The sequence below is a fragment of the Petromyzon marinus genome, chromosome 74 (assembly GCF_048934315.1).
Source record: "Petromyzon marinus isolate PM22_M1 ecotype Great Lakes invasive population chromosome 74, UKy_Petmar_22M1.pri1.0, whole genome shotgun sequence".
Lineage (NCBI taxonomy): Eukaryota > Metazoa > Chordata > Hyperoartia > Petromyzontiformes > Petromyzontidae > Petromyzon > Petromyzon marinus.
In genome coordinates, this window is record NC_133740.1 from 12,066,023 (window position 1) to 12,092,156 (window position 26,134).

Consider the following 26,134-nt stretch of genomic DNA (forward strand, 5'->3'; position numbering starts at 1 on the left):
CACTCTGTAGAACAGGGGGAGATCACACAAACTCCACTCACTCACTCTGTAGAACAGGGGTAGAACACACAAACTCCACTCACTCACTCTGTAGAACAGGGGGAGATCACACAAACTCCACTCACTCTGTAGAACAGGGGGAGAACACACAAACTCCACTCACTCTGTAGAACAGGGGGAGAACACACAAACTCCACTCACTCTGTAGAACAGGGGGAGATCACACAAACTCCACTCACTCTGTAGAACAGGAGTAGAGATCACACAAACTCCACTCACTCACTCTGTAGAACAGGGGGAGATCACACAAACTCCACTCACTCACTCACTAGAACAGGGGGAGATTACACAAACTCCACTCACTCACTCTGTAGAACAGGGGGAGATCACACAAACTCCACTCACTCTGTAGAACAGGGGGAGATCACACAAACTCCACTCACTCACTCACTAGAACAGGGGGAGATCACACAAACTCCACTCACTCACTCTGTAGAACAGGGGGAGATCACACAAACTCCACTCACTCTGTAGAACAGGGGGAGATCACACAAACTCCACTCACTCACTCTGTAGAACAGGGGGAGATCACACAAACTCCACTCACTCACTCTGTAGAACAGGGGGAGATCACACAAACTCCACTCACTCTGTAGAACAGGGGGAGATCACACAAACTCCACTCACTCTCTCTGTAGAACAGGGGTAGAACACACAAACTCCACTCACTCACTGTAGAACAGGGGGAGATCACACAAACTCCACTCACTCTGTAGAACAGGGGGAGATCACACAAACTCCACTCACTCACTCTGTAGAACAGGGGGAGATCACACAAACTCCACTCACTCACTCTGTAGAACAGGGGGAGATCACACAAACTCCACTCACTCACTCTGTAGAACAGGGGGAGATCACACAAACTTCACCCACTCACTCTGTAGAACAGGGGGAGATCACACAAACTCCACTCACTCACTCTGTAGAACAGGAGTAGAACACACAAACTCCACTCACTCACTCTGTAGAACAGGGGGAGATCACACAAACTCCACTCACTCTGTAGAACAGGGGGAGATCACACAAACTCCACTCACTCACTCTGTAGAACAGGGGTAGAACACACAAACTCCACTCACTCACTCTGTAGAACAGGGGGAGATCACACAAACTCCACTCACTCTGTAGAACAGGGGGAGAACACACAAACTCCACTCACTCTGTAGAACAGGGGGAGAACACACAAACTCCACTCACTCTGTAGAACAGGGGGAGATCACACAAACTCCACTCACTCTGTAGAACAGGAGTAGAGATCACACAAACTCCACTCACTCACTCTGTAGAACAGGGGGAGATCACACAAACTCCACTCACTCACTCACTAGAACAGGGGGAGATCACACAAACTCCACTCACTCACTCTGTAGAACAGGGGGAGATCACACAAACTCCACTCACTCTGTAGAACAGGGGGAGATCACACAAACTCCACTCACTCACTCACTAGAACAGGGGGAGATCACACAAACTCCACTCACTCTGTAGAACAGGGGGAGAACACACAAACTCCACTCACTCTGTAGAACAGGGGGAGATCACACAAACTCCACTCACTCTGTAGAACAGGAGTAGAGATCACACAAACTCCACTCACTCACTCTGTAGAACAGGGGGAGAACACACAAACTCCACTCACTCTGTAGAACAGGGGGAGAACACACAAACTCCACTCACTCTGTAGAACAGGGGGAGATCACACAAACTCCACTCACTCTGTAGAACAGGAGTAGAGATCACACAAACTCCACTCACTCACTCTGTAGAACAGGGGGAGATCACACAAACTCCACTCACTCACTCACTAGAACAGGGGGAGATTACACAAACTCCACTCACTCACTCTGTAGAACAGGGGGAGATCACACAAACTCCACTCACTCTGTAGAACAGGGGGAGATCACACAAACTCCACTCACTCACTCACTAGAACAGGGGGAGATCACACAAACTCCACTCACTCACTCTGTAGAACAGGGGGAGATCACACAAACTCCACTCACTCTGTAGAACAGGGGGAGATCACACAAACTCCACTCACTCACTCTGTAGAACAGGGGGAGATCACACAAACTCCACTCACTCACTCTGTAGAACAGGGGGAGATCACACAAACTCCACTCACTCTGTAGAACAGGGGGAGATCACACAAACTCCACTCACTCTCTCTGTAGAACAGGGGTAGAACACACAAACTCCACTCACTCACTGTAGAACAGGGGGAGATCACACAAACTCCACTCACTCTGTAGAACAGGGGGAGATCACACAAACTCCACTCACTCACTCTGTAGAACAGGGGGAGATCACACAAACTCCACTCACTCACTCTGTAGAACAGGGGGAGATCACACAAACTCCACTCACTCACTCTGTAGAACAGGGGGAGATCACACAAACTTCACCCACTCACTCTGTAGAACAGGGGGAGATCACACAAACTCCACTCACTCACTCTGTAGAACAGGAGTAGAACACACAAACTCCACTCACTCACTCTGTAGAACAGGGGGAGATCACACAAACTCCACTCACTCTGTAGAACAGGGGGAGATCACACAAACTCCACTCACTCACTCTGTAGAACAGGGGGAGATCACACAAACTCCACTCACTCACTCTGTAGAACAGGGGGAGATCACACAAACTCCACTCACTCTGTAGAACAGGGGGAGATCACACAAACTCCACTCACTCTCTCTGTAGAACAGGGGTAGAACACACAAACTCCACTCACTCACTGTAGAACAGGGGGAGATCACACAAACTCCACTCACTCTGTAGAACAGGGGGAGATCACACAAACTCCACTCACTCACTCTGTAGAACAGGGGGAGATCACACAAACTCCACTCACTCTGTAGAACAGGGGGAGATCACACAAACTCCACTCACTCACTCTGTAGAACAGGGGTAGAACACACAAACTCCACTCACTCACTCTGTAGAACAGGGGGAGATCACACAAACTCCACTCACTCTGTAGAACAGGGGGAGAACACACAAACTCCACTCACTCTGTAGAACAGGGGGAGAACACACAAACTCCACTCACTCTGTAGAACAGGGGGAGATCACACAAACTCCACTCACTCTGTAGAACAGGAGTAGAGATCACACAAACTCCACTCACTCACTCTGTAGAACAGGGGGAGATCACACAAACTCCACTCACTCACTCACTAGAACAGGGGGAGATTACACAAACTCCACTCACTCACTCTGTAGAACAGGGGGAGATCACACAAACTCCACTCACTCTGTAGAACAGGGGGAGATCACACAAACTCCACTCACTCACTCACTAGAACAGGGGGAGATCACACAAACTCCACTCACTCACTCTGTAGAACAGGGGGAGATCACACAAACTCCACTCACTCTGTAGAACAGGGGGAGATCACACAAACTCCACTCACTCACTCTGTAGAACAGGGGGAGATCACACAAACTCCACTCACTCACTCTGTAGAACAGGGGGAGATCACACAAACTCCACTCACTCTGTAGAACAGGGGGAGATCACACAAACTCCACTCACTCTGTAGAACAGGGGGAGAACACACAAACTCCACTCACTCTGTAGAACAGGGGGAGATCACACAAACTCCACTCACTCTGTAGAACAGGAGTAGAGATCACACAAACTCCACTCACTCACTCTGTAGAACAGGGGGAGATCACACAAACTCCACTCACTCACTCACTAGAACAGGGGGAGATTACACAAACTCCACTCACTCACTCTGTAGAACAGGGGGAGATCACACAAACTCCACTCACTCTGTAGAACAGGGGGAGATCACACAAACTCCACTCACTCACTCACTAGAACAGGGGGAGATCACACAAACTCCACTCACTCACTCTGTAGAACAGGGGGAGATCACACAAACTCCACTCACTCTGTAGAACAGGGGGAGATCACACAAACTCCACTCACTCACTCTGTAGAACAGGGGGAGATCACACAAACTCCACTCACTCACTCTGTAGAACAGGGGGAGATCACACAAACTCCACTCACTCTGTAGAACAGGGGGAGATCACACAAACTCCACTCACTCTCTCTGTAGAACAGGGGTAGAACACACAAACTCCACTCACTCACTGTAGAACAGGGGGAGATCACACAAACTCCACTCACTCTGTAGAACAGGGGGAGATCACACAAACTCCACTCACTCACTCTGTAGAACAGGGGGAGATCACACAAACTCCACTCACTCACTCTGTAGAACAGGGGGAGATCACACAAACTCCACTCACTCACTCTGTAGAACAGGGGGAGATCACACAAACTTCACCCACTCACTCTGTAGAACAGGGGGAGATCACACAAACTCCACTCACTCACTCTGTAGAACAGGAGTAGAACACACAAACTCCACTCACTCACTCTGTAGAACAGGGGGAGATCACACAAACTCCACTCACTCTGTAGAACAGGGGGAGATCACACAAACTCCACTCACTCACTCTGTAGAACAGGGGTAGAACACACAAACTCCACTCACTCACTCTGTAGAACAGGGGGAGATCACACAAACTCCACTCACTCTGTAGAACAGGGGGAGAACACACAAACTCCACTCACTCTGTAGAACAGGGGGAGAACACACAAACTCCACTCACTCTGTAGAACAGGGGGAGATCACACAAACTCCACTCACTCTGTAGAACAGGAGTAGAGATCACACAAACTCCACTCACTCACTCTGTAGAACAGGGGGAGATCACACAAACTCCACTCACTCACTCACTAGAACAGGGGGAGATCACACAAACTCCACTCACTCACTCTGTAGAACAGGGGGAGATCACACAAACTCCACTCACTCTGTAGAACAGGGGGAGATCACACAAACTCCACTCACTCACTCACTAGAACAGGGGGAGATCACACAAACTCCACTCACTCTGTAGAACAGGGGGAGAACACACAAACTCCACTCACTCTGTAGAACAGGGGGAGATCACACAAACTCCACTCACTCTGTAGAACAGGAGTAGAGATCACACAAACTCCACTCACTCACTCTGTAGAACAGGGGGAGAACACACAAACTCCACTCACTCTGTAGAACAGGGGGAGAACACACAAACTCCACTCACTCTGTAGAACAGGGGGAGATCACACAAACTCCACTCACTCTGTAGAACAGGAGTAGAGATCACACAAACTCCACTCACTCACTCTGTAGAACAGGGGGAGATCACACAAACTCCACTCACTCACTCACTAGAACAGGGGGAGATTACACAAACTCCACTCACTCACTCTGTAGAACAGGGGGAGATCACACAAACTCCACTCACTCTGTAGAACAGGGGGAGATCACACAAACTCCACTCACTCACTCACTAGAACAGGGGGAGATCACACAAACTCCACTCACTCACTCTGTAGAACAGGGGGAGATCACACAAACTCCACTCACTCTGTAGAACAGGGGGAGATCACACAAACTCCACTCACTCACTCTGTAGAACAGGGGGAGATCACACAAACTCCACTCACTCACTCTGTAGAACAGGGGGAGATCACACAAACTCCACTCACTCTGTAGAACAGGGGGAGATCACACAAACTCCACTCACTCTCTCTGTAGAACAGGGGTAGAACACACAAACTCCACTCACTCACTGTAGAACAGGGGGAGATCACACAAACTCCACTCACTCTGTAGAACAGGGGGAGATCACACAAACTCCACTCACTCACTCTGTAGAACAGGGGGAGATCACACAAACTCCACTCACTCACTCTGTAGAACAGGGGGAGATCACACAAACTCCACTCACTCACTCTGTAGAACAGGGGGAGATCACACAAACTTCACCCACTCACTCTGTAGAACAGGGGGAGATCACACAAACTCCACTCACTCACTCTGTAGAACAGGAGTAGAACACACAAACTCCACTCACTCACTCTGTAGAACAGGGGGAGATCACACAAACTCCACTCACTCTGTAGAACAGGGGGAGATCACACAAACTCCACTCACTCACTCTGTAGAACAGGGGGAGATCACACAAACTCCACTCACTCACTCTGTAGAACAGGGGGAGATCACACAAACTCCACTCACTCTGTAGAACAGGGGGAGATCACACAAACTCCACTCACTCTCTCTGTAGAACAGGGGTAGAACACACAAACTCCACTCACTCACTGTAGAACAGGGGGAGATCACACAAACTCCACTCACTCTGTAGAACAGGGGGAGATCACACAAACTCCACTCACTCACTCTGTAGAACAGGGGGAGATCACACAAACTCCACTCACTCTGTAGAACAGGGGGAGATCACACAAACTCCACTCACTCACTCTGTAGAACAGGGGTAGAACACACAAACTCCACTCACTCACTCTGTAGAACAGGGGGAGATCACACAAACTCCACTCACTCTGTAGAACAGGGGGAGAACACACAAACTCCACTCACTCTGTAGAACAGGGGGAGAACACACAAACTCCACTCACTCTGTAGAACAGGGGGAGATCACACAAACTCCACTCACTCTGTAGAACAGGAGTAGAGATCACACAAACTCCACTCACTCACTCTGTAGAACAGGGGGAGATCACACAAACTCCACTCACTCACTCACTAGAACAGGGGGAGATTACACAAACTCCACTCACTCACTCTGTAGAACAGGGGGAGATCACACAAACTCCACTCACTCTGTAGAACAGGGGGAGATCACACAAACTCCACTCACTCACTCACTAGAACAGGGGGAGATCACACAAACTCCACTCACTCACTCTGTAGAACAGGGGGAGATCACACAAACTCCACTCACTCTGTAGAACAGGGGGAGATCACACAAACTCCACTCACTCACTCTGTAGAACAGGGGGAGATCACACAAACTCCACTCACTCACTCTGTAGAACAGGGGGAGATCACACAAACTCCACTCACTCTGTAGAACAGGGGGAGATCACACAAACTCCACTCACTCTCTCTGTAGAACAGGGGTAGAACACACAAACTCCACTCACTCACTGTAGAACAGGGGGAGATCACACAAACTCCACTCACTCTGTAGAACAGGGGGAGATCACACAAACTCCACTCACTCACTCTGTAGAACAGGGGGAGATCACACAAACTCCACTCACTCACTCTGTAGAACAGGGGGAGATCACACAAACTCCACTCACTCACTCTGTAGAACAGGGGGAGATCACACAAACTTCACCCACTCACTCTGTAGAACAGGGGGAGATCACACAAACTCCACTCACTCACTCTGTAGAACAGGAGTAGAACACACAAACTCCACTCACTCACTCTGTAGAACAGGGGGAGATCACACAAACTCCACTCACTCTGTAGAACAGGGGGAGATCACACAAACTCCACTCACTCACTCTGTAGAACAGGGGTAGAACACACAAACTCCACTCACTCACTCTGTAGAACAGGGGGAGATCACACAAACTCCACTCACTCTGTAGAACAGGGGGAGAACACACAAACTCCACTCACTCTGTAGAACAGGGGGAGAACACACAAACTCCACTCACTCTGTAGAACAGGGGGAGATCACACAAACTCCACTCACTCTGTAGAACAGGAGTAGAGATCACACAAACTCCACTCACTCACTCTGTAGAACAGGGGGAGATCACACAAACTCCACTCACTCACTCACTAGAACAGGGGGAGATCACACAAACTCCACTCACTCACTCTGTAGAACAGGGGGAGATCACACAAACTCCACTCACTCTGTAGAACAGGGGGAGATCACACAAACTCCACTCACTCACTCACTAGAACAGGGGGAGATCACACAAACTCCACTCACTCACTCTGTAGAACAGGGGGAGATCACACAAACTCCACTCACTCTGTAGAACAGGGGGAGATCACACAAACTCCACTCACTCACTCTGTAGAACAGGGGGAGATCACACAAACTCCACTCACTCACTCTGTAGAACAGGGGGAGATCACACAAACTCCACTCACTCTGTAGAACAGGGGGAGATCACACAAACTCCACTCACTCTCTCTGTAGAACAGGGGTAGAACACACAAACTCCACTCACTCACTGTAGAACAGGGGGAGATCACACAAACTCCACTCACTCTGTAGAACAGGGGGAGATCACACAAACTCCACTCACTCACTCTGTAGAACAGGGGGAGATCACACAAACTCCACTCACTCACTGTAGAACAGGGGGAGATCACACAAACTCCACTCACTCTCTCTGTAGAACAGGGGGAGATCACACAAACTCCACTCACTCACTGTAGAACAGGGGGAGATCACACAAACTCCACTCACTCACTCTGTAGAACAGGGGGAGATCACACAAACTCCACTCACTCACTCTGTAGAACAGGGGTAGAACACACAAACTCCACTCACTCACTGTAGAACAGGGGGAGATCACACAAACTCCACTCACTCACTCTGTAGAACAGGGGGAGATCACACAAACTCCACTCACTCACTCTGTAGAACAGGGGGAGATCACACAAACTCCACTCACTCACTCTGTAGAACAGGGGGAGATCACACAAACTCCACTCACTCACTAGAACAGGGGGAGATCACACAAACTCCACTCACTCACTCTGTAGAACAGGGGGAGATCACACAAACTCCACTCACTCACTGTAGAACAGGGGGAGATCACACAAACTCCACTCACTCACTCTGTAGAACAGGGGGAGATCACACAAACTCCACTCACTCACTGTAGAACAGGGGGAGATCACACAAACTCCACTCACTCACTCTGTAGAACAGGGGGAGATCACACAAACTCCACTCACTCACTCTGTAGAACAGGGGGAGATCACACAAACTCCACTCACTCACTAGAACAGGGGGAGATCACACAAACTCCACTCACTCACCCTGTAGAACAGGGGGAGATCACACAAACTCCACTCACTCTGTAGAACAGGGGGAGATCACACAAACTCCACTCACTCTCTCTGTAGAACAGGGGTAGAACACACAAACTCCACTCACTCACTGTAGAACAGGGGGAGATCACACAAACTCCACTCACTCTGTAGAACAGGGGGAGATCACACAAACTCCACTCACTCACTCTGTAGAACAGGGGGAGATCACACAAACTCCACTCACTCACTCTGTAGAACAGGGGGAGATCACACAAACTCCACTCACTCACTCTGTAGAACAGGGGGAGATCACACAAACTTCACCCACTCACTCTGTAGAACAGGGGGAGATCACACAAACTCCACTCACTCACTCTGTAGAACAGGAGTAGAACACACAAACTCCACTCACTCACTCTGTAGAACAGGGGGAGATCACACAAACTCCACTCACTCTGTAGAACAGGGGGAGATCACACAAACTCCACTCACTCACTCTGTAGAACAGGGGTAGAACACACAAACTCCACTCACTCACTCTGTAGAACAGGGGGAGATCACACAAACTCCACTCACTCTGTAGAACAGGGGGAGAACACACAAACTCCACTCACTCTGTAGAACAGGGGGAGAACACACAAACTCCACTCACTCTGTAGAACAGGGGGAGATCACACAAACTCCACTCACTCTGTAGAACAGGAGTAGAGATCACACAAACTCCACTCACTCACTCTGTAGAACAGGGGGAGATCACACAAACTCCACTCACTCACTCACTAGAACAGGGGGAGATTACACAAACTCCACTCACTCACTCTGTAGAACAGGGGGAGATCACACAAACTCCACTCACTCTGTAGAACAGGGGGAGATCACACAAACTCCACTCACTCACTCACTAGAACAGGGGGAGATCACACAAACTCCACTCACTCACTCTGTAGAACAGGGGGAGATCACACAAACTCCACTCACTCTGTAGAACAGGGGGAGATCACACAAACTCCACTCACTCACTCTGTAGAACAGGGGGAGATCACACAAACTCCACTCACTCACTCTGTAGAACAGGGGGAGATCACACAAACTCCACTCACTCTGTAGAACAGGGGGAGATCACACAAACTCCACTCACTCTCTCTGTAGAACAGGGGTAGAACACACAAACTCCACTCACTCACTGTAGAACAGGGGGAGATCACACAAACTCCACTCACTCTGTAGAACAGGGGGAGATCACACAAACTCCACTCACTCACTCTGTAGAACAGGGGGAGATCACACAAACTCCACTCACTCACTCTGTAGAACAGGGGGAGATCACACAAACTCCACTCACTCACTCTGTAGAACAGGGGGAGATCACACAAACTTCACCCACTCACTCTGTAGAACAGGGGGAGATCACACAAACTCCACTCACTCACTCTGTAGAACAGGAGTAGAACACACAAACTCCACTCACTCACTCTGTAGAACAGGGGGAGATCACACAAACTCCACTCACTCTGTAGAACAGGGGGAGATCACACAAACTCCACTCACTCACTCTGTAGAACAGGGGTAGAACACACAAACTCCACTCACTCACTCTGTAGAACAGGGGGAGATCACACAAACTCCACTCACTCTGTAGAACAGGGGGAGAACACACAAACTCCACTCACTCTGTAGAACAGGGGGAGAACACACAAACTCCACTCACTCTGTAGAACAGGGGGAGATCACACAAACTCCACTCACTCTGTAGAACAGGAGTAGAGATCACACAAACTCCACTCACTCACTCTGTAGAACAGGGGGAGATCACACAAACTCCACTCACTCACTCACTAGAACAGGGGGAGATCACACAAACTCCACTCACTCACTCTGTAGAACAGGGGGAGATCACACAAACTCCACTCACTCTGTAGAACAGGGGGAGATCACACAAACTCCACTCACTCACTCACTAGAACAGGGGGAGATCACACAAACTCCACTCACTCACTCTGTAGAACAGGGGGAGATCACACAAACTCCACTCACTCTGTAGAACAGGGGGAGATCACACAAACTCCACTCACTCACTCTGTAGAACAGGGGGAGATCACACAAACTCCACTCACTCACTCTGTAGAACAGGGGGAGATCACACAAACTCCACTCACTCTGTAGAACAGGGGGAGATCACACAAACTCCACTCACTCTCTCTGTAGAACAGGGGTAGAACACACAAACTCCACTCACTCACTGTAGAACAGGGGGAGATCACACAAACTCCACTCACTCTGTAGAACAGGGGGAGATCACACAAACTCCACTCACTCACTCTGTAGAACAGGGGGAGATCACACAAACTCCACTCACTCACTGTAGAACAGGGGGAGATCACACAAACTCCACTCACTCTCTCTGTAGAACAGGGGGAGATCACACAAACTCCACTCACTCACTGTAGAACAGGGGGAGATCACACAAACTCCACTCACTCACTCTGTAGAACAGGGGGAGATCACACAAACTCCACTCACTCACTCTGTAGAACAGGGGTAGAACACACAAACTCCACTCACTCACTCTGTAGAACAGGGGGAGATCACACAAACTCCACTCACTCTGTAGAACAGGGGGAGAACACACAAACTCCACTCACTCTGTAGAACAGGGGGAGAACACACAAACTCCACTCACTCTGTAGAACAGGGGGAGATCACACAAACTCCACTCACTCTGTAGAACAGGAGTAGAGATCACACAAACTCCACTCACTCACTCTGTAGAACAGGGGGAGATCACACAAACTCCACTCACTCACTCACTAGAACAGGGGGAGATCACACAAACTCCACTCACTCACTCTGTAGAACAGGGGGAGATCACACAAACTCCACTCACTCTGTAGAACAGGGGGAGATCACACAAACTCCACTCACTCACTCACTAGAACAGGGGGAGATCACACAAACTCCACTCACTCACTCTGTAGAACAGGGGGAGATCACACAAACTCCACTCACTCTGTAGAACAGGGGGAGATCACACAAACTCCACTCACTCACTCTGTAGAACAGGGGGAGATCACACAAACTCCACTCACTCACTGTAGAACAGGGGGAGATCACACAAACTCCACTCACTCTCTCTGTAGAACAGGGGGAGATCACACAAACTCCACTCACTCACTGTAGAACAGGGGGAGATCACACAAACTCCACTCACTCACTCTGTAGAACAGGGGGAGATCACACAAACTCCACTCACTCACTCTGTAGAACAGGGGTAGAACACACAAACTCCACTCACTCACTCTGTAGAACAGGGGGAGATCACACAAACTCCACTCACTCTGTAGAACAGGGGGAGAACACACAAACTCCACTCACTCTGTAGAACAGGGGGAGAACACACAAACTCCACTCACTCTGTAGAACAGGGGGAGATCACACAAACTCCACTCACTCTGTAGAACAGGAGTAGAGATCACACAAACTCCACTCACTCACTCTGTAGAACAGGGGGAGATCACACAAACTCCACTCACTCACTCACTAGAACAGGGGGAGATCACACAAACTCCACTCACTCACTCTGTAGAACAGGGGGAGATCACACAAACTCCACTCACTCTGTAGAACAGGGGGAGATCACACAAACTCCACTCACTCACTCACTAGAACAGGGGGAGATCACACAAACTCCACTCACTCACTGTAGAACAGGGGGAGATCACACAAACTCCACTCACTCTGTAGAACAGGGGGAGATCACACAAACTCCACTCACTCACTCTGTAGAACAGGGGGAGATCACACAAACTCCACTCACTCACTCTGTAGAACAGGGGTAGAACACACAAACTCCACTCACTCACTCTGTAGAACAGGGGGAGATCACACAAACTCCACTCACTCTGTAGAACAGGGGGAGAACACACAAACTCCACTCACTCTGTAGAACAGGGGGAGAACACACAAACTCCACTCACTCTGTAGAACAGGGGGAGATCACACAAACTCCACTCACTCTGTAGAACAGGAGTAGAGATCACACAAACTCCACTCACTCTGTAGAACAGGGGGAGATCACACAAACTCCACTCACTCACTCACTAGAACAGGGGGAGATCACACAAACTCCACTCACTCACTCTGTAGAACAGGGGGAGATCACACAAACTCCACTCACTCACTCTGTAGAACAGGGGGAGATCACACAAACTCCACTCACTCTGTAGAACAGGGGGAGATCACACAAACTCCACTCACTCACTCACTAGAACAGGGGGAGATCACACAAACTCCACTCACTCACTGTAGAACAGGGGGAGATCACACAAACTCCACTCACTCTGTAGAACAGGGGGAGATCACACAAACTCCACTCACTCACTCTGTAGAACAGGGGGAGATCACACAAACTCCACTCACTCTGTAGAACAGGGGGAGATCACACAAACTCCACTCACTCACTCTGTAGAACAGGGGTAGAACACACAAACTCCACTCACTCACTCTGTAGAACAGGGGGAGATCACACAAACTCCACTCACTCTGTAGAACAGGGGGAGAACACACAAACTCCACTCACTCTGTAGAACAGGGGGAGAACACACAAACTCCACTCACTCTGTAGAACAGGGGGAGATCACACAAACTCCACTCACTCTGTAGAACAGGAGTAGAGATCACACAAACTCCACTCACTCACTCTGTAGAACAGGGGGAGATCACACAAACTCCACTCACTCACTCACTAGAACAGGGGGAGATCACACAAACTCCACTCACTCACTCTGTAGAACAGGGGGAGATCACACAAACTCCACTCACTCTGTAGAACAGGGGGAGATCACACAAACTCCACTCACTCACTCACTAGAACAGGGGGAGATCACACAAACTCCACTCACTCACTGTAGAACAGGGGGAGATCACACAAACTCCACTCACTCTGTAGAACAGGGGGAGATCACACAAACTCCACTCACTCACTCTGTAGAACAGGGGGAGATCACACAAACTCCACTCACTCACTCTGTAGAACAGGGGTAGAACACACAAACTCCACTCACTCACTCTGTAGAACAGGGGGAGATCACACAAACTCCACTCACTCTGTAGAACAGGGGGAGAACACACAAACTCCACTCACTCTGTAGAACAGGGGGAGAACACACAAACTCCACTCACTCTGTAGAACAGGGGGAGATCACACAAACTCCACTCACTCTGTAGAACAGGAGTAGAGATCACACAAACTCCACTCACTCTGTAGAACAGGGGGAGATCACACAAACTCCACTCACTCACTCACTAGAACAGGGGGAGATCACACAAACTCCACTCACTCACTCTGTAGAACAGGGGGAGATCACACAAACTCCACTCACTCACTCTGTAGAACAGGGGGAGATCACACAAACTCCACTCACTCTGTAGAACAGGGGGAGATCACACAAACTCCACTCACTCACTCACTAGAACAGGGGGAGATCACACAAACTCCACTCACTCACTGTAGAACAGGGGGAGATCACACAAACTCCACTCACTCTGTAGAACAGGGGGAGATCACACAAACTCCACTCACTCACTCTGTAGAACAGGGGGAGATCACACAAACTCCACTCACTCTGTAGAACAGGGGGAGATCACACAAACTCCACTCACTCACTCTGTAGAACAGGGGTAGAACACACAAACTCCACTCACTCACTCTGTAGAACAGGGGGAGATCACACAAACTCCACTCACTCTGTAGAACAGGGGGAGAACACACAAACTCCACTCACTCTGTAGAACAGGGGGAGAACACACAAACTCCACTCACTCTGTAGAACAGGGGGAGATCACACAAACTCCACTCACTCTGTAGAACAGGAGTAGAGATCACACAAACTCCACTCACTCACTCTGTAGAACAGGGGGAGATCACACAAACTCCACTCACTCACTCACTAGAACAGGGGGAGATCACACAAACTCCACTCACTCACTCTGTAGAACAGGGGGAGATCACACAAACTCCACTCACTCTGTAGAACAGGGGGAGATCACACAAACTCCACTCACTCACTCACTAGAACAGGGGGAGATCACACAAACTCCACTCACTCACTGTAGAACAGGGGGAGATCACACAAACTCCACTCACTCTGTAGAACAGGGGGAGATCACACAAACTCCACTCACTCACTCTGTAGAACAGGGGGAGATCACACAAACTCCACTCACTCACTCTGTAGAACAGGGGGAGAACACACAAACTCCACTCACTCTGTAGAACAGGGGGAGATCACACAAACTCCACTCACTCTGTAGAACAGGAGTAGAGATCACACAAACTCCACTCACTCACTCTGTAGAACAGGGGGAGATCACACAAACTCCACTCACTCACTCACTAGAACAGGGGGAGATCACACAAACTCCACTCACTCACTCTGTAGAACAGGGGGAGATCACACAAACTCCACTCACTCTGTAGAACAGGGGGAGATCACACAAACTCCACTCACTCACTCACTAGAACAGGGGGAGATCACACAAACTCCACTCACTCACTGTAGAACAGGGGGAGATCACACAAACTCCACTCACTCTGTAGAACAGGGGGAGATCACACAAACTCCACTCACTCACTCTGTAGAACAGGGGGAGATCACACAAACTCCACTCACTCACTCTGTAGAACAGGGGGAGATCACACAAACTCCACTCACTCACTCTGTAGAACAGGGGGAGATCACACAACCTCCACTCACTCTGTAGAACAGGGGGAGATCACACAAACTCCACTCACTCACTCTGTAGAACAGGGGGAGATCACACAAACTCCACACACTCACTCTGTAGAACAGGGGGAGATCACACAAACTCCACACACTCACTCTGTAGAACAGGGGGAGATCACACAAACTCCACTCACTCACTCTGTAGAACAGGGGGAGATCACACAAACTCCACTCACTCACTCTGTAGAACAGGGGGAGATCACACAAACTCCACTCACTCGCTCACTAGAACAGGGGGAGATCACACAAACTCCACTCACTCACTCTGTAGAACAGGGGGAGATCACACAAACTCCACACAATCACTCTGTAGAACAGGGGGAGATCACACAAACTCCACTCACTCACTCTGTAGAACAGGTGGAGATCACACAAACTCCACTCACTCACTCTGTAGAACAGGAGTAGAGATCACACAAACTCCACTCACTCACTCTGTAGAACAGGGGGAGATCACACAAACTCCACTCACTCACTCTGTAGAACAGGAGTAGAGATCACACAAACTCCACTCACTCGCTCACTAGAACAGGTCAGCCCCGGTTCACGCTCAGCACCGGTTCACTCTCAGCACCGGTTGACTCACCCAGCAGCAGGGGGCTCACGCCACTCGCCGACTTGGACGCCGCCAGCCTCCCCGCCACTGTGCCGAGAGGCTTCGAGGTTTCCGGTCCCAGGTCGTCCGATTTGTCTCCTCCGACCGTCGTCACCACCACCACGTCCTCCTCCTCCTCCTCGTGGTCGTCGTCTTTCCTCGTCGTGCTGGCGATGTCCCCCCCGACATCCGATCCTCCTCCTCCTCCTCTTCCTCCTCCTCCTCCTCCACCCGGCTCGCTGTTCTGTCCGGATGTACCGTCACCACCGCCGCCACCACCACCACCGCCGCCACTGCCACCACCACCACCGGCACCGCCACCACCATCACCGGCACCGCCACCACCACCACCGCCACCACCGACACCGCCGCCACCGACGGTGGTCATGGTGACAGGTTTCTTCACGTGACCACCGCCGGTGCCTCTGCCCCGCGTCTGCTGCAGCGTCTTCACGTCCACCACCTCCTCCTCCTCCTCCTCCTCGATCTCTCCGGCGATCTCTCCGGCGATCTCGTGCCGCGCCGAGATCTTCCGAGCGTCGACCCTCCACACGGCGTCGGCCCGCGGAGCGGAGCCGTCGCCCCCCCCACGCCCTCCACCTCCGCCGCTCATCGCCCCCTCGCCGCGGGCCGCCTTCCCCCTCCGCCCGGCGCGATGGCGACGGCTCTCCCTCGCGTCGCCGCCTCTCCCGGAATCCTCCTTCGCCTCGCCGCCGCCCCTGCCGTGAGACTTCCCACGCCGCTTCTCCGCCTCCTGCTGCTCCTGCTCCCGCCACGCCGTGGCCGGCGGCGACGCGCCACGGAGGAGCTGCCGCTGCTGCCCGTGGGCCTTCCCGCCGCGTCTCCGCTCGCCCGCACGGGGCTCTGAGGCTCCACCACCACCATCACCACCGTCACCACCACCACCACCACCATCACCACCGTCACCATCGTCGTCGCCGCCGCCGCCGGTGGTGGTGGTGGTGGTGTGCGCGCCGCTCAACACGGAGGCGATGAACTCCTCCTCGTCGGAGTCGTCGCCCGGGAGACCCAGCCGGTGCCTCCGATCGTCTACGAGGGGACAGGCGGCAGCAGCAGCAGCAGCAGCAGCAGCTCGACACTACCGGCACCACGACTACAGAGAGGGGGTGACTCACAGGGGGTGGCTCTCTGTGTGAGTCTGTGGCTTTCTTTGTGGGGCTGTGGGTCTCTGTGTGTGTCTGTGGGTCTCTATGCGAGTCTGTGGCTTTCTTTGTGGGGCTGTGGGTCTCTGTGTGAGTCTGTGGGTCTCTGTGTGAGTCTGTGGGTCTCTGTGTGAGTCTGTGGGTCTCTGTGCGAGTCTGTGGCTCTCTGTGCGAGTCTGTGGGTCTCTGTGTGAGTCTGTGGGTCTCTGTGTGAGTCTGTGGGTCTCTGTGTGAGTCTGTGGGTCTCTGTGCGAGTCTGTGGCTCTCTGTGCGAGTCTGTGGGTCTCTGTGCGAGTCTGTGGGTCTCTGTGTGAGTCTGTGGGTCTCTGTGTGAGTCTGTGGGTCTCTGTGTGAGTCTATGGGTCTCTGTGTCAGTCTGTGGGTCTCTGTGTGAGTCTGTGGGTCTCTGTGAGAGTCTGTGGGTCTCTGTGTGAGTCTGTGGGTCTCTCTGTGTGAGTCTGTGGGTCTCTGTGTGAGTCTGTGTCTCTCTGTGTGAGCCTGTGGCTCTCTGTGTGAGTCTGTGGCTCTCTGTCTGAGTCTATGGCTCTCTGTGTGAGTAGTCTATGGCTCTCTGTGTGAGTATGTGGCTCTCTGTGTGAGTCTGTGTCCTCTGTGCGAGTCTGTGGGTCTCTGTGTGAGTCTGTGAGTCTCTGTGTGAGTCTGTGGGTCTCTCTGTGTGAGTCTGTGGCTCTCTGTGTGAGTCTGTGGCTCTCTGTGTGAGTCTGTGTCTCTCTGTGTGAGTCTGTGGCTCTCTGTGTGAGTCTGTGGCTCTCTGTGTGAGTCTATGGCTCTCTGTGTGAGTATGTGGCTCTCTGTGTGAGTCTGTGCCTCTCTGTGTGAGTCTGTGGGTCTCTGTGCGAGTCTGTGGGTCTCTGTGTGAGTCTGTGTCTCTCTGTGTGAGTCTGTGGGTCTCTGTGTGAGTCTGTGGGTCTCTCTGTGTGAGTCTGTGGCTCTCTGTGCGAGTCTGTGGGTCTCTGTGCGAGTCTGTGGGTCTCTGTGTGAGTCTGTGGGTCTCTGTGTGAGTCTGTGTCTCTCTGTGTGAGTCTGTGGCTCTCTGTGTGAGTCTGTGGCTCTCTGTGTGAGTCTGTGGCTCTGTCTGAGTCTATGGCTCTCTGTGTGAGTCTGTCTCTCTGTGCGAGTCTGTGGCTCTCTATGCGAGTCTGTGTCTCTCTGTGTGAGTCTGTGACTCTCTGTGTGAGTCTGTGTCTCTCTGTGTGGGTGTCTCTGTCTCTACGGGGGAGGAGGCTCACGATCACAGCTCCCTCTCAGGCCCCTACCCGAGACGCAGTGCCCTTGGGCTCCGAGGGTGTGCAGGGCGCGGCAGGGCCCGCAGGCACGGCTTCCAGAGGGGCATGGCTCCCGGCGGAGGAGGGCGCACGTCAGCCTGCCAGGGCACGCGTCTGCGGACAAAGGCACAGACGAAGGTCCCCCGTGTAGGCTCGCCATACTTTCTTGGTGGGGGGATGAGGGCAAGTGCTGCCCGTGGCGAGTCGCAGCGGCGCCTACGAAGGGCGGCACGGCGCACGAGGAAGGGGGCTCACCAACCACGCGTGCCCGGCTGCCTTTGTCTCCCCGCTGGCGACGTTCGCACGTCATCAGAAGATACACACTGTGTTCGAAATCAGAATCATCGTGTCTACCGCAGGCGCAATCTGATGAGCTCTCTTACTCACGGATGTCCCGGTGAGCGGGCTACGGGGTAAGAACGTTACAGCGACAGCAACAACACAGCTACACAAACGCGATAGGAGTGTAAAGTACAATACAGGTAAAAACAAAACAGCCAGACACACACAAATACAACACTCGCCCATCCCACCAGCAGGTACTCATTTGAGGCCGAGTCAACCTAGGGGAGGCCCAGGAACAGTTCAGAAAATCGTCGCCGGTGTTGGTGGTGGCCCTGAGCGGGAGTCGAACTCGGGTCGCCGGGTTCGGCGCACACACACAGCACGTGTGTGTGTGTGTGCGTGCGTATACAGGTGTGTGTGCACGTGCGTGTGTGTTCACGTGGGTGTGTGTGCACGTGCGTGTGTTCACGTGGGTGTGTGTGCACGTGCGTGTGTGTTCACGTGGATGTGTGTACACGTGCGCGCGTGTGTGTGCCACGTGTGCGCGTACACATGCGTGTGTGTGTGTACACATGCGTGCGTGTACACGCGCGTGTGAGTACACGTGTGCGAGTGTGGTGTCCCACTCTTATCAGCTGTGCGTGGCCCATGTCAACTGATAACCCTCCCGTCATTCTGCACCCCAAATATAACCCCGTGTATCGCCGGGCGTCAGCACGAGGGGGTGGTGGTGCTGGAGGTGCTGGAGGTGGTGGTGGCGGTGGTAGCGGTTGAGTGGTGGTGCCTCTGTATCATAACAATGATAGTGGTTTGTATATCGTAGAGCTTCATTCATGCGAATTGCACGTAACACACACGCCGTGCAATCATTATACTGTATCTGTGTAACCACAATCACACACCACCATAATCATACACCACCATAATCAATCACTCACCACCACAGTCACACACACAACAACCGCCATTCGCCACTAAGTGGCGGTGACGTCACCACGACGCTTGTGTCAGGCCATGTGCACCCTGAGGCCACGTGGAGTGTCGAACGCCCGCTGGCAGGAGGTCACGGGGCAGACCCAGGTGCCACGGGTCGACTGACTGAGATGACTGGCTGATGCACCACCTGTGCCCCCTACTGTGCCAACCTGCTGTGCTTTAGCCACCCGGAGCTCCGCTCGTTGTTCTGAGCGTCGCTCCTCCGCCCTCCGTTGTTGTTGGAGGGCGACTACCTCCAACTGCCCAGTAGCATCCTTCATGAGCCTCCTCCACAGAGGACGATCTTGACACCGCTGGTACCAGTCATCGGCAAGTCCACTCAGCTCCACGTCCTCCTGTACCACATCACTCCATCTCTTCTCTAGCCCGTGCCGCGCCCGCTTAGCCCCCTCAATCCGGCCGAACAAATGCTGTTTCGGCATGCGGTGGCTGGGCATGCGGGCTACATGACCCAGCCATCGCAGCCTTGCCCGCCGGAGGAGCTCACCGATGGGACCTTGCCCAGATCTTTCAAGGATTTGTGAGCTCCTCACACAATCCAGTCTGGTTAAACCCAGGATGGATCGTAGGCAGGCCAGCCTAAATGTTTCTAACCGGCGAAGTTGTTCCATTAGAGGGGTCCACGTTTCGCAAGCGTAGAGAAGGGAGGGAATGACCGTGGCCGAGAAGACCTGAAGTCACACACACCACCACAATCACACACACATACACCACCACAATCACACACCACCACGATCACACCACAATTACACACACCACCACAATCACGCACCACAATCACACACCACCACAATCACACACACCACAATCACACACAGACTCCACAATCACACACACACACCACAATCACACACCACCACAATCACACACACACCACAATCACACACACCGCCACAATTACACTACAATCACACACCACCATAATCACACACCACCATAATCACACACCACCACAATCACACACACACCACAATCACACACACCACCACAATTAGACCACCACAATCACACACCACCACAATCACACACCACCACAATCACACACCACCACAATCACACACACACACAATCACACACACACAATCACACACCACCACAATCACACACAACCACAATCACACCATCACACACACACACCACCACAATCGCACACCACCACAATCACACCACCACAATCACACACACAACACAATCACATACACACCACAATCACACACACAACACAATCACATACACACCACAATCACACACCACCACAATTACACCACCACAATCACACACCATCATAATCACACACCACCATAATCACACACCACCACAATCACACACACACCACAATCACACACACCACCACAATTACACCACCACAATCACACACACAACACAATCACATACACACCACAATCACACACACACCACAATCACACACACCACCACAATCACGCACACACCACACTCACACACACCACCACAATTACACCACCACAATTAGACTCACCACAATCACACACCACCACAATCACACACACACACAATCACACACCACCACAATCACACCATCACACACACACACCACCACAATCACACACACACACCACGCTCACACACATACACACCACACTCACACACACACACCACACTCACACCACAATCACACCACTTCTTACCTGACCCCTGCGCCACCGCTCCCTCCACACGTGATTACCGCACACACTCGCTCAGTCATCCACTCCGACACGGGCACAATAATCAAACTGGACCATTCACTCACTCACACCGTCAACAACCTATCCCATCGCCGATAGACCCACTCACGCTTTCACTCACTCACGCATCCACTCACTCGCTCACGCATTCACTCACTCACTCATTCACTCACTCACGCATTCACTCACACATTCACTCACTCACACATTCACTCACTCACGCATTCACTCACTCACGCATTCACTCACTCACGCATCCACTCACGCATTCACTCACTCACGCATTCACTCACTCACGCATTCACTCACTCACGCATTCACCCACTCACCCACCCACTCACCCACCAACCCATTCATTCACCTACCTACTCGTTCAACAACACACCCACCCACCTATTCACTCATACATTTACCTACTATTTCACCCACCCACTCATTCATCAACCCACTCGTTCAACAATACACTCAAGTCACCCACTCACGTACAGACACACTCATCCATGAATTCACTCAACCACCCACCCAACCAGTCACTCACTGCTCATAATCACTCACCCACCCACTCACCCACATATCCAAGTCAGAAGGCAAAGATCCCCCGTGTAGCCTGTAACAGACTGCTGGGGCAAGTGCTGTTAGCGAGTAGCAGCAGCACCTATGAAGGCCGGGATCTGTGGCACACGAGGGGGTGGGTGGCCAGCACCACATCCGGCCGCCTTTGTCTCCCCAGTGGCGATGCATATCATTTTAAATAAAATAACACCGGCAATTGCGTAGCGCGAATTGTTTCAAGTTGCTTGTGAGCGTGGTGGTGTAGTAGCGGTCAGCGCTGTGAACCCGGCTGTGACCCGAGTTCGATTCCCGCTCACGGCCACCACCAACACCGCCAGTGACGATTATCTGAACCGGTCCTGGTGCCTGCCCTAGATCGACTCGGCCTCAAATGAGTACCTGGTGCGGTGTGTAGTAAACATCGCCACTGGGGAGACAAAGGCGGCCGGGCGTGGTGCTGGCCGGCCACCACCTCGTGTGCCACAGTGCCGGCAGCCTTCACAGGTGCTGCTCGCTAACAGCACTTGCCCCAACAGTCTGTTAAGGCTACACGGGGGATCTTTGTCTGTATGCTTATAAAACGTAGTGAATTGGCGCTAACAATGTCCTGAACCAAAACCCGTCAACCCCTTATCAGTGCCCTACCTCACTACATACCAAGTCAGACCTGCCCTTATGAATCTCAACGTTCATCCTACAAAGTCCCATCACAAGGGACAAACACAAACAGACACAATATTATTATTATTTCTGATGTTGTCCGTATTGAAACGGCTCTACGCCGTATGGGTTGACAGCTGTGCTTCAACATTGGAGTCTATGGGAGACTTTAACATTGGAGTCTATGGGTAGACACTTTAACATTGGAGTCTATGGGGGGAGACTTTAACATTGTAGTCTATGGGTAGAGACTTTAACATTGGAGTCTATGGGAGACTTTAACATTGGAGTCTATGGGAGACTTTAACATTGGAGTCTATGGGTAGACACTTTAACATTGTAGTCTATGGGAGACGTTAACATTGGAGTATATGGGTAGAGACTTTAACATTGGAGTATATAGGTAGACTTTAACATTGTAGTCTATGGGTAGAGACTTTAACATGGAGTCTGTGGGAGACTTTAACATTGGAGTCTGTGGGAGACTTTAACATTGGAGTCTATGGGAGACTTTAACATTGGAGTCTATGGGAGACTTTAACATTGGAGTATATGGTAGACTTTAACATTGGAGTCTATGGGAGACTTTAACATTGCAGTCTATGGGTAGACACTTTAACATTGGAGTCTATGGGAGACTTTAACATTGGAGTCTATGGGTAGACACTTTAACATTGGAGTCTATGGGAGACTTTAACATTGGAGTCTGAGAGACTTTAACATTGGAGTCTATGGGTGACTTTAACATTGGAGTCTATCGGTGGACACTTTAACATTGGAGTCTATGGGACACTTTAACATTGGAGTCTATGGGACACTTTTACATTGGAGTCTATGGGAGACTTTGACATTGGAGTCTATGGGGGGAGACTTTAACATTGGAGTCTATGGATAGACACTTTAACATTGTAGTCTATGGGAGACTTTAACATTGGAGTATATGGGTAGAGACTTTAACATTGGAGTCTATGGGAGACTTTAACATTGGAGTCTATGGGGAGAGATTTTAACATTGGAGTCTATGGGAGGAGACTTTAACATTGTAGTCTATGGGTAGACACTTTAACATTGGAGTCTATGGGAGACTTTAACATTGGAGTATATGGGTAGAGACTTTAACATTGGAGTCTATGGGAGACTTTAACATTGGAGTCAAATGGGGAGAGACTTTAACATTGGAGTCTATGGGGGGAGACTTTAACATTGGAGTCTATGGGGGGAGACTTTAACATTGGAGTCTATGGGGGGAGACTTTAACATTGGAGTATATGGGAGACTTTAACATTGGAGTCTCTGAGAGACTTTAACATTGCAGTCAATGGGTAGAGACTTTTACATTGTAGTCAATGAGAGACTTTAACATTGGAGTCTATGGGAGACTTTAACATTGTAGTCTAAGGGAGACTTTAACGTTGAAGTCTATGGGGGGAGACTTTAACATTGTAGTCTATGGGAGACTTTAACATTGGAGTCTATGGGAGACTTTAACATTGGAGTCTATGGGGGGGAGACTTTAACATAGTCTATGGGAGACTTTAACATTGTAGTCTATGGGTAGAGACTTTAACATTGTAGTCTATGGGAGACTTTAACGTTGTAGTCTATGGGAGACTTTAACATTGGAGTCTATGGGGGGGGGGAGACTTTAACATTGGAGTCTATGGGGAGAGACTTTAACACTGTAGTCTATGGGTAGAGACTTTAACATTGTAGTCTATGGGTAGACACTTTAACATTGTAGTCTATGGGTAGACACTTTAACATTGTAGTCTGTGGGTAGAGACTTTAACATTGTAGTCTATGGGTAGACACTTAAACATTGGAGTCTATGGGTAGACACTTTTAACATTGTAGTCTATGGGTAGACACTTTAACATTGCAGTCTATGGGTGGACACTTTAACATTGGAGTCTATGGGTATACACTTTAACATTGTAGTCTATGGGTAGACACTTTAGCATTGGAGTCTGTGGGTAGACACTTTAACATTGTAGTCTATGGGTGGACACTTTAACATTGCAGTCTATGGGTGGACACTCTAACATTGCATTCTGTGGGTAGACACTTTAACATTGCAGTCTATGGGTAGACACTTTAACATTGTAGTCTATGGGTGGACACTTTAACATTGTAGTCTATGGGTAGACACTTTAACATTGTAGTCTATGGGTGGACACTTTAACATTGGAGTCTGTGGGTTAAGCCGCGTGGTTTTGACGCGGTGTGCTGGAACATTCTGGCACTCACCTGTGAGGGTGTACATCAAGTAGGACAAGTGAACCAAACACCACAGATACACCCGCGATTTTCTTGACATCACCACCATCATCATCACCATCATCATCACCACCGCAAACTCAGGTTAACGTTCAGATGTCGCCATCGCTTCCTTCCTCGTGCCAGATGCGATGTTTGACGGGGTTGTCGCTTGCGGCCACGATGAATGCGTCACCCGATTTCTGAGGCGATTTTCACGAAAGGTCGTTCAGGATTCCTTTTTCAATTCGAAACGCCGTTCAATTCAAAAATGCGTTCCGATGCCTCTTCAGGCAAATTTATCGGGCAATATTACGACTCACGTTCATCACGTTAGCGTCCGTAAACGTCATTCGTGAATGTTGCATCGCTGCATCGCATCACGCCGATATTTAAAATCGCAAATTAAATAGCGTTTGCATTTGCGTCGAGCGCCTGCCAAGATTAATATTAATACAGGCACGATTTATAGTTAACGTTAAACAAAAAAAAATGTGTGTTGTTGTAAATGTACAGCCGGGTAATGGACGAACGCTACAAAATTATTACCGTTAAATAGTAACGATCCTCAATTTTATACAATAATGTAAATTACAATAATGTAAATTACAATCCGAATTTTAGACCCGCACAATATCAGGCTGTTATTGCTCTAATGATTCTAACAGTTAGAATTCTAACTATTATCACAGTGAACAGATTTTATGTTTTTTTAACAAACGATGATAAAATAAAATAAAACATTGGAGTGGTCGTGACCACCGCTGAGAATCTAACAGAAAAATTTGTGTCCGCTGTCCTTCGTGTGTCTACCGCCACCGGAAGATATCTACCGGCCGTTTTATATATCTCTACCGCCACCGGAATACATCTAAATCCCAGTTCTATATCCCTCCCGCCAC

The 26,134-nt window shown here is 50.5% G+C and overlaps 1 protein-coding gene across 1 annotated transcript in view; it reads right to left on the bottom strand.

Moving 5' to 3' along the window:
* The window catches only part of LOC116957434 (uncharacterized), a 51,561-nt gene extending 25,679 nt beyond the window's left edge, over positions 1 to 25,882 (bottom strand). Inside the window, exons 1-3 of the mRNA XM_032979575.2 lie at positions 25,224 to 25,882; positions 18,769 to 18,891; positions 16,320 to 17,378 (exon numbers count right to left, since the gene is read on the bottom strand). Coding sequence (XP_032835466.2) covers positions 16,320 to 17,378; positions 18,769 to 18,891; positions 25,224 to 25,320 — 1,279 coding nt within the window. The 5' untranslated portion in view covers positions 25,321 to 25,882. The remainder of the gene's footprint in view (positions 1 to 16,319; positions 17,379 to 18,768; positions 18,892 to 25,223) is intronic.
* Between the last annotated feature and the right edge of the window lie 252 nt (positions 25,883 to 26,134).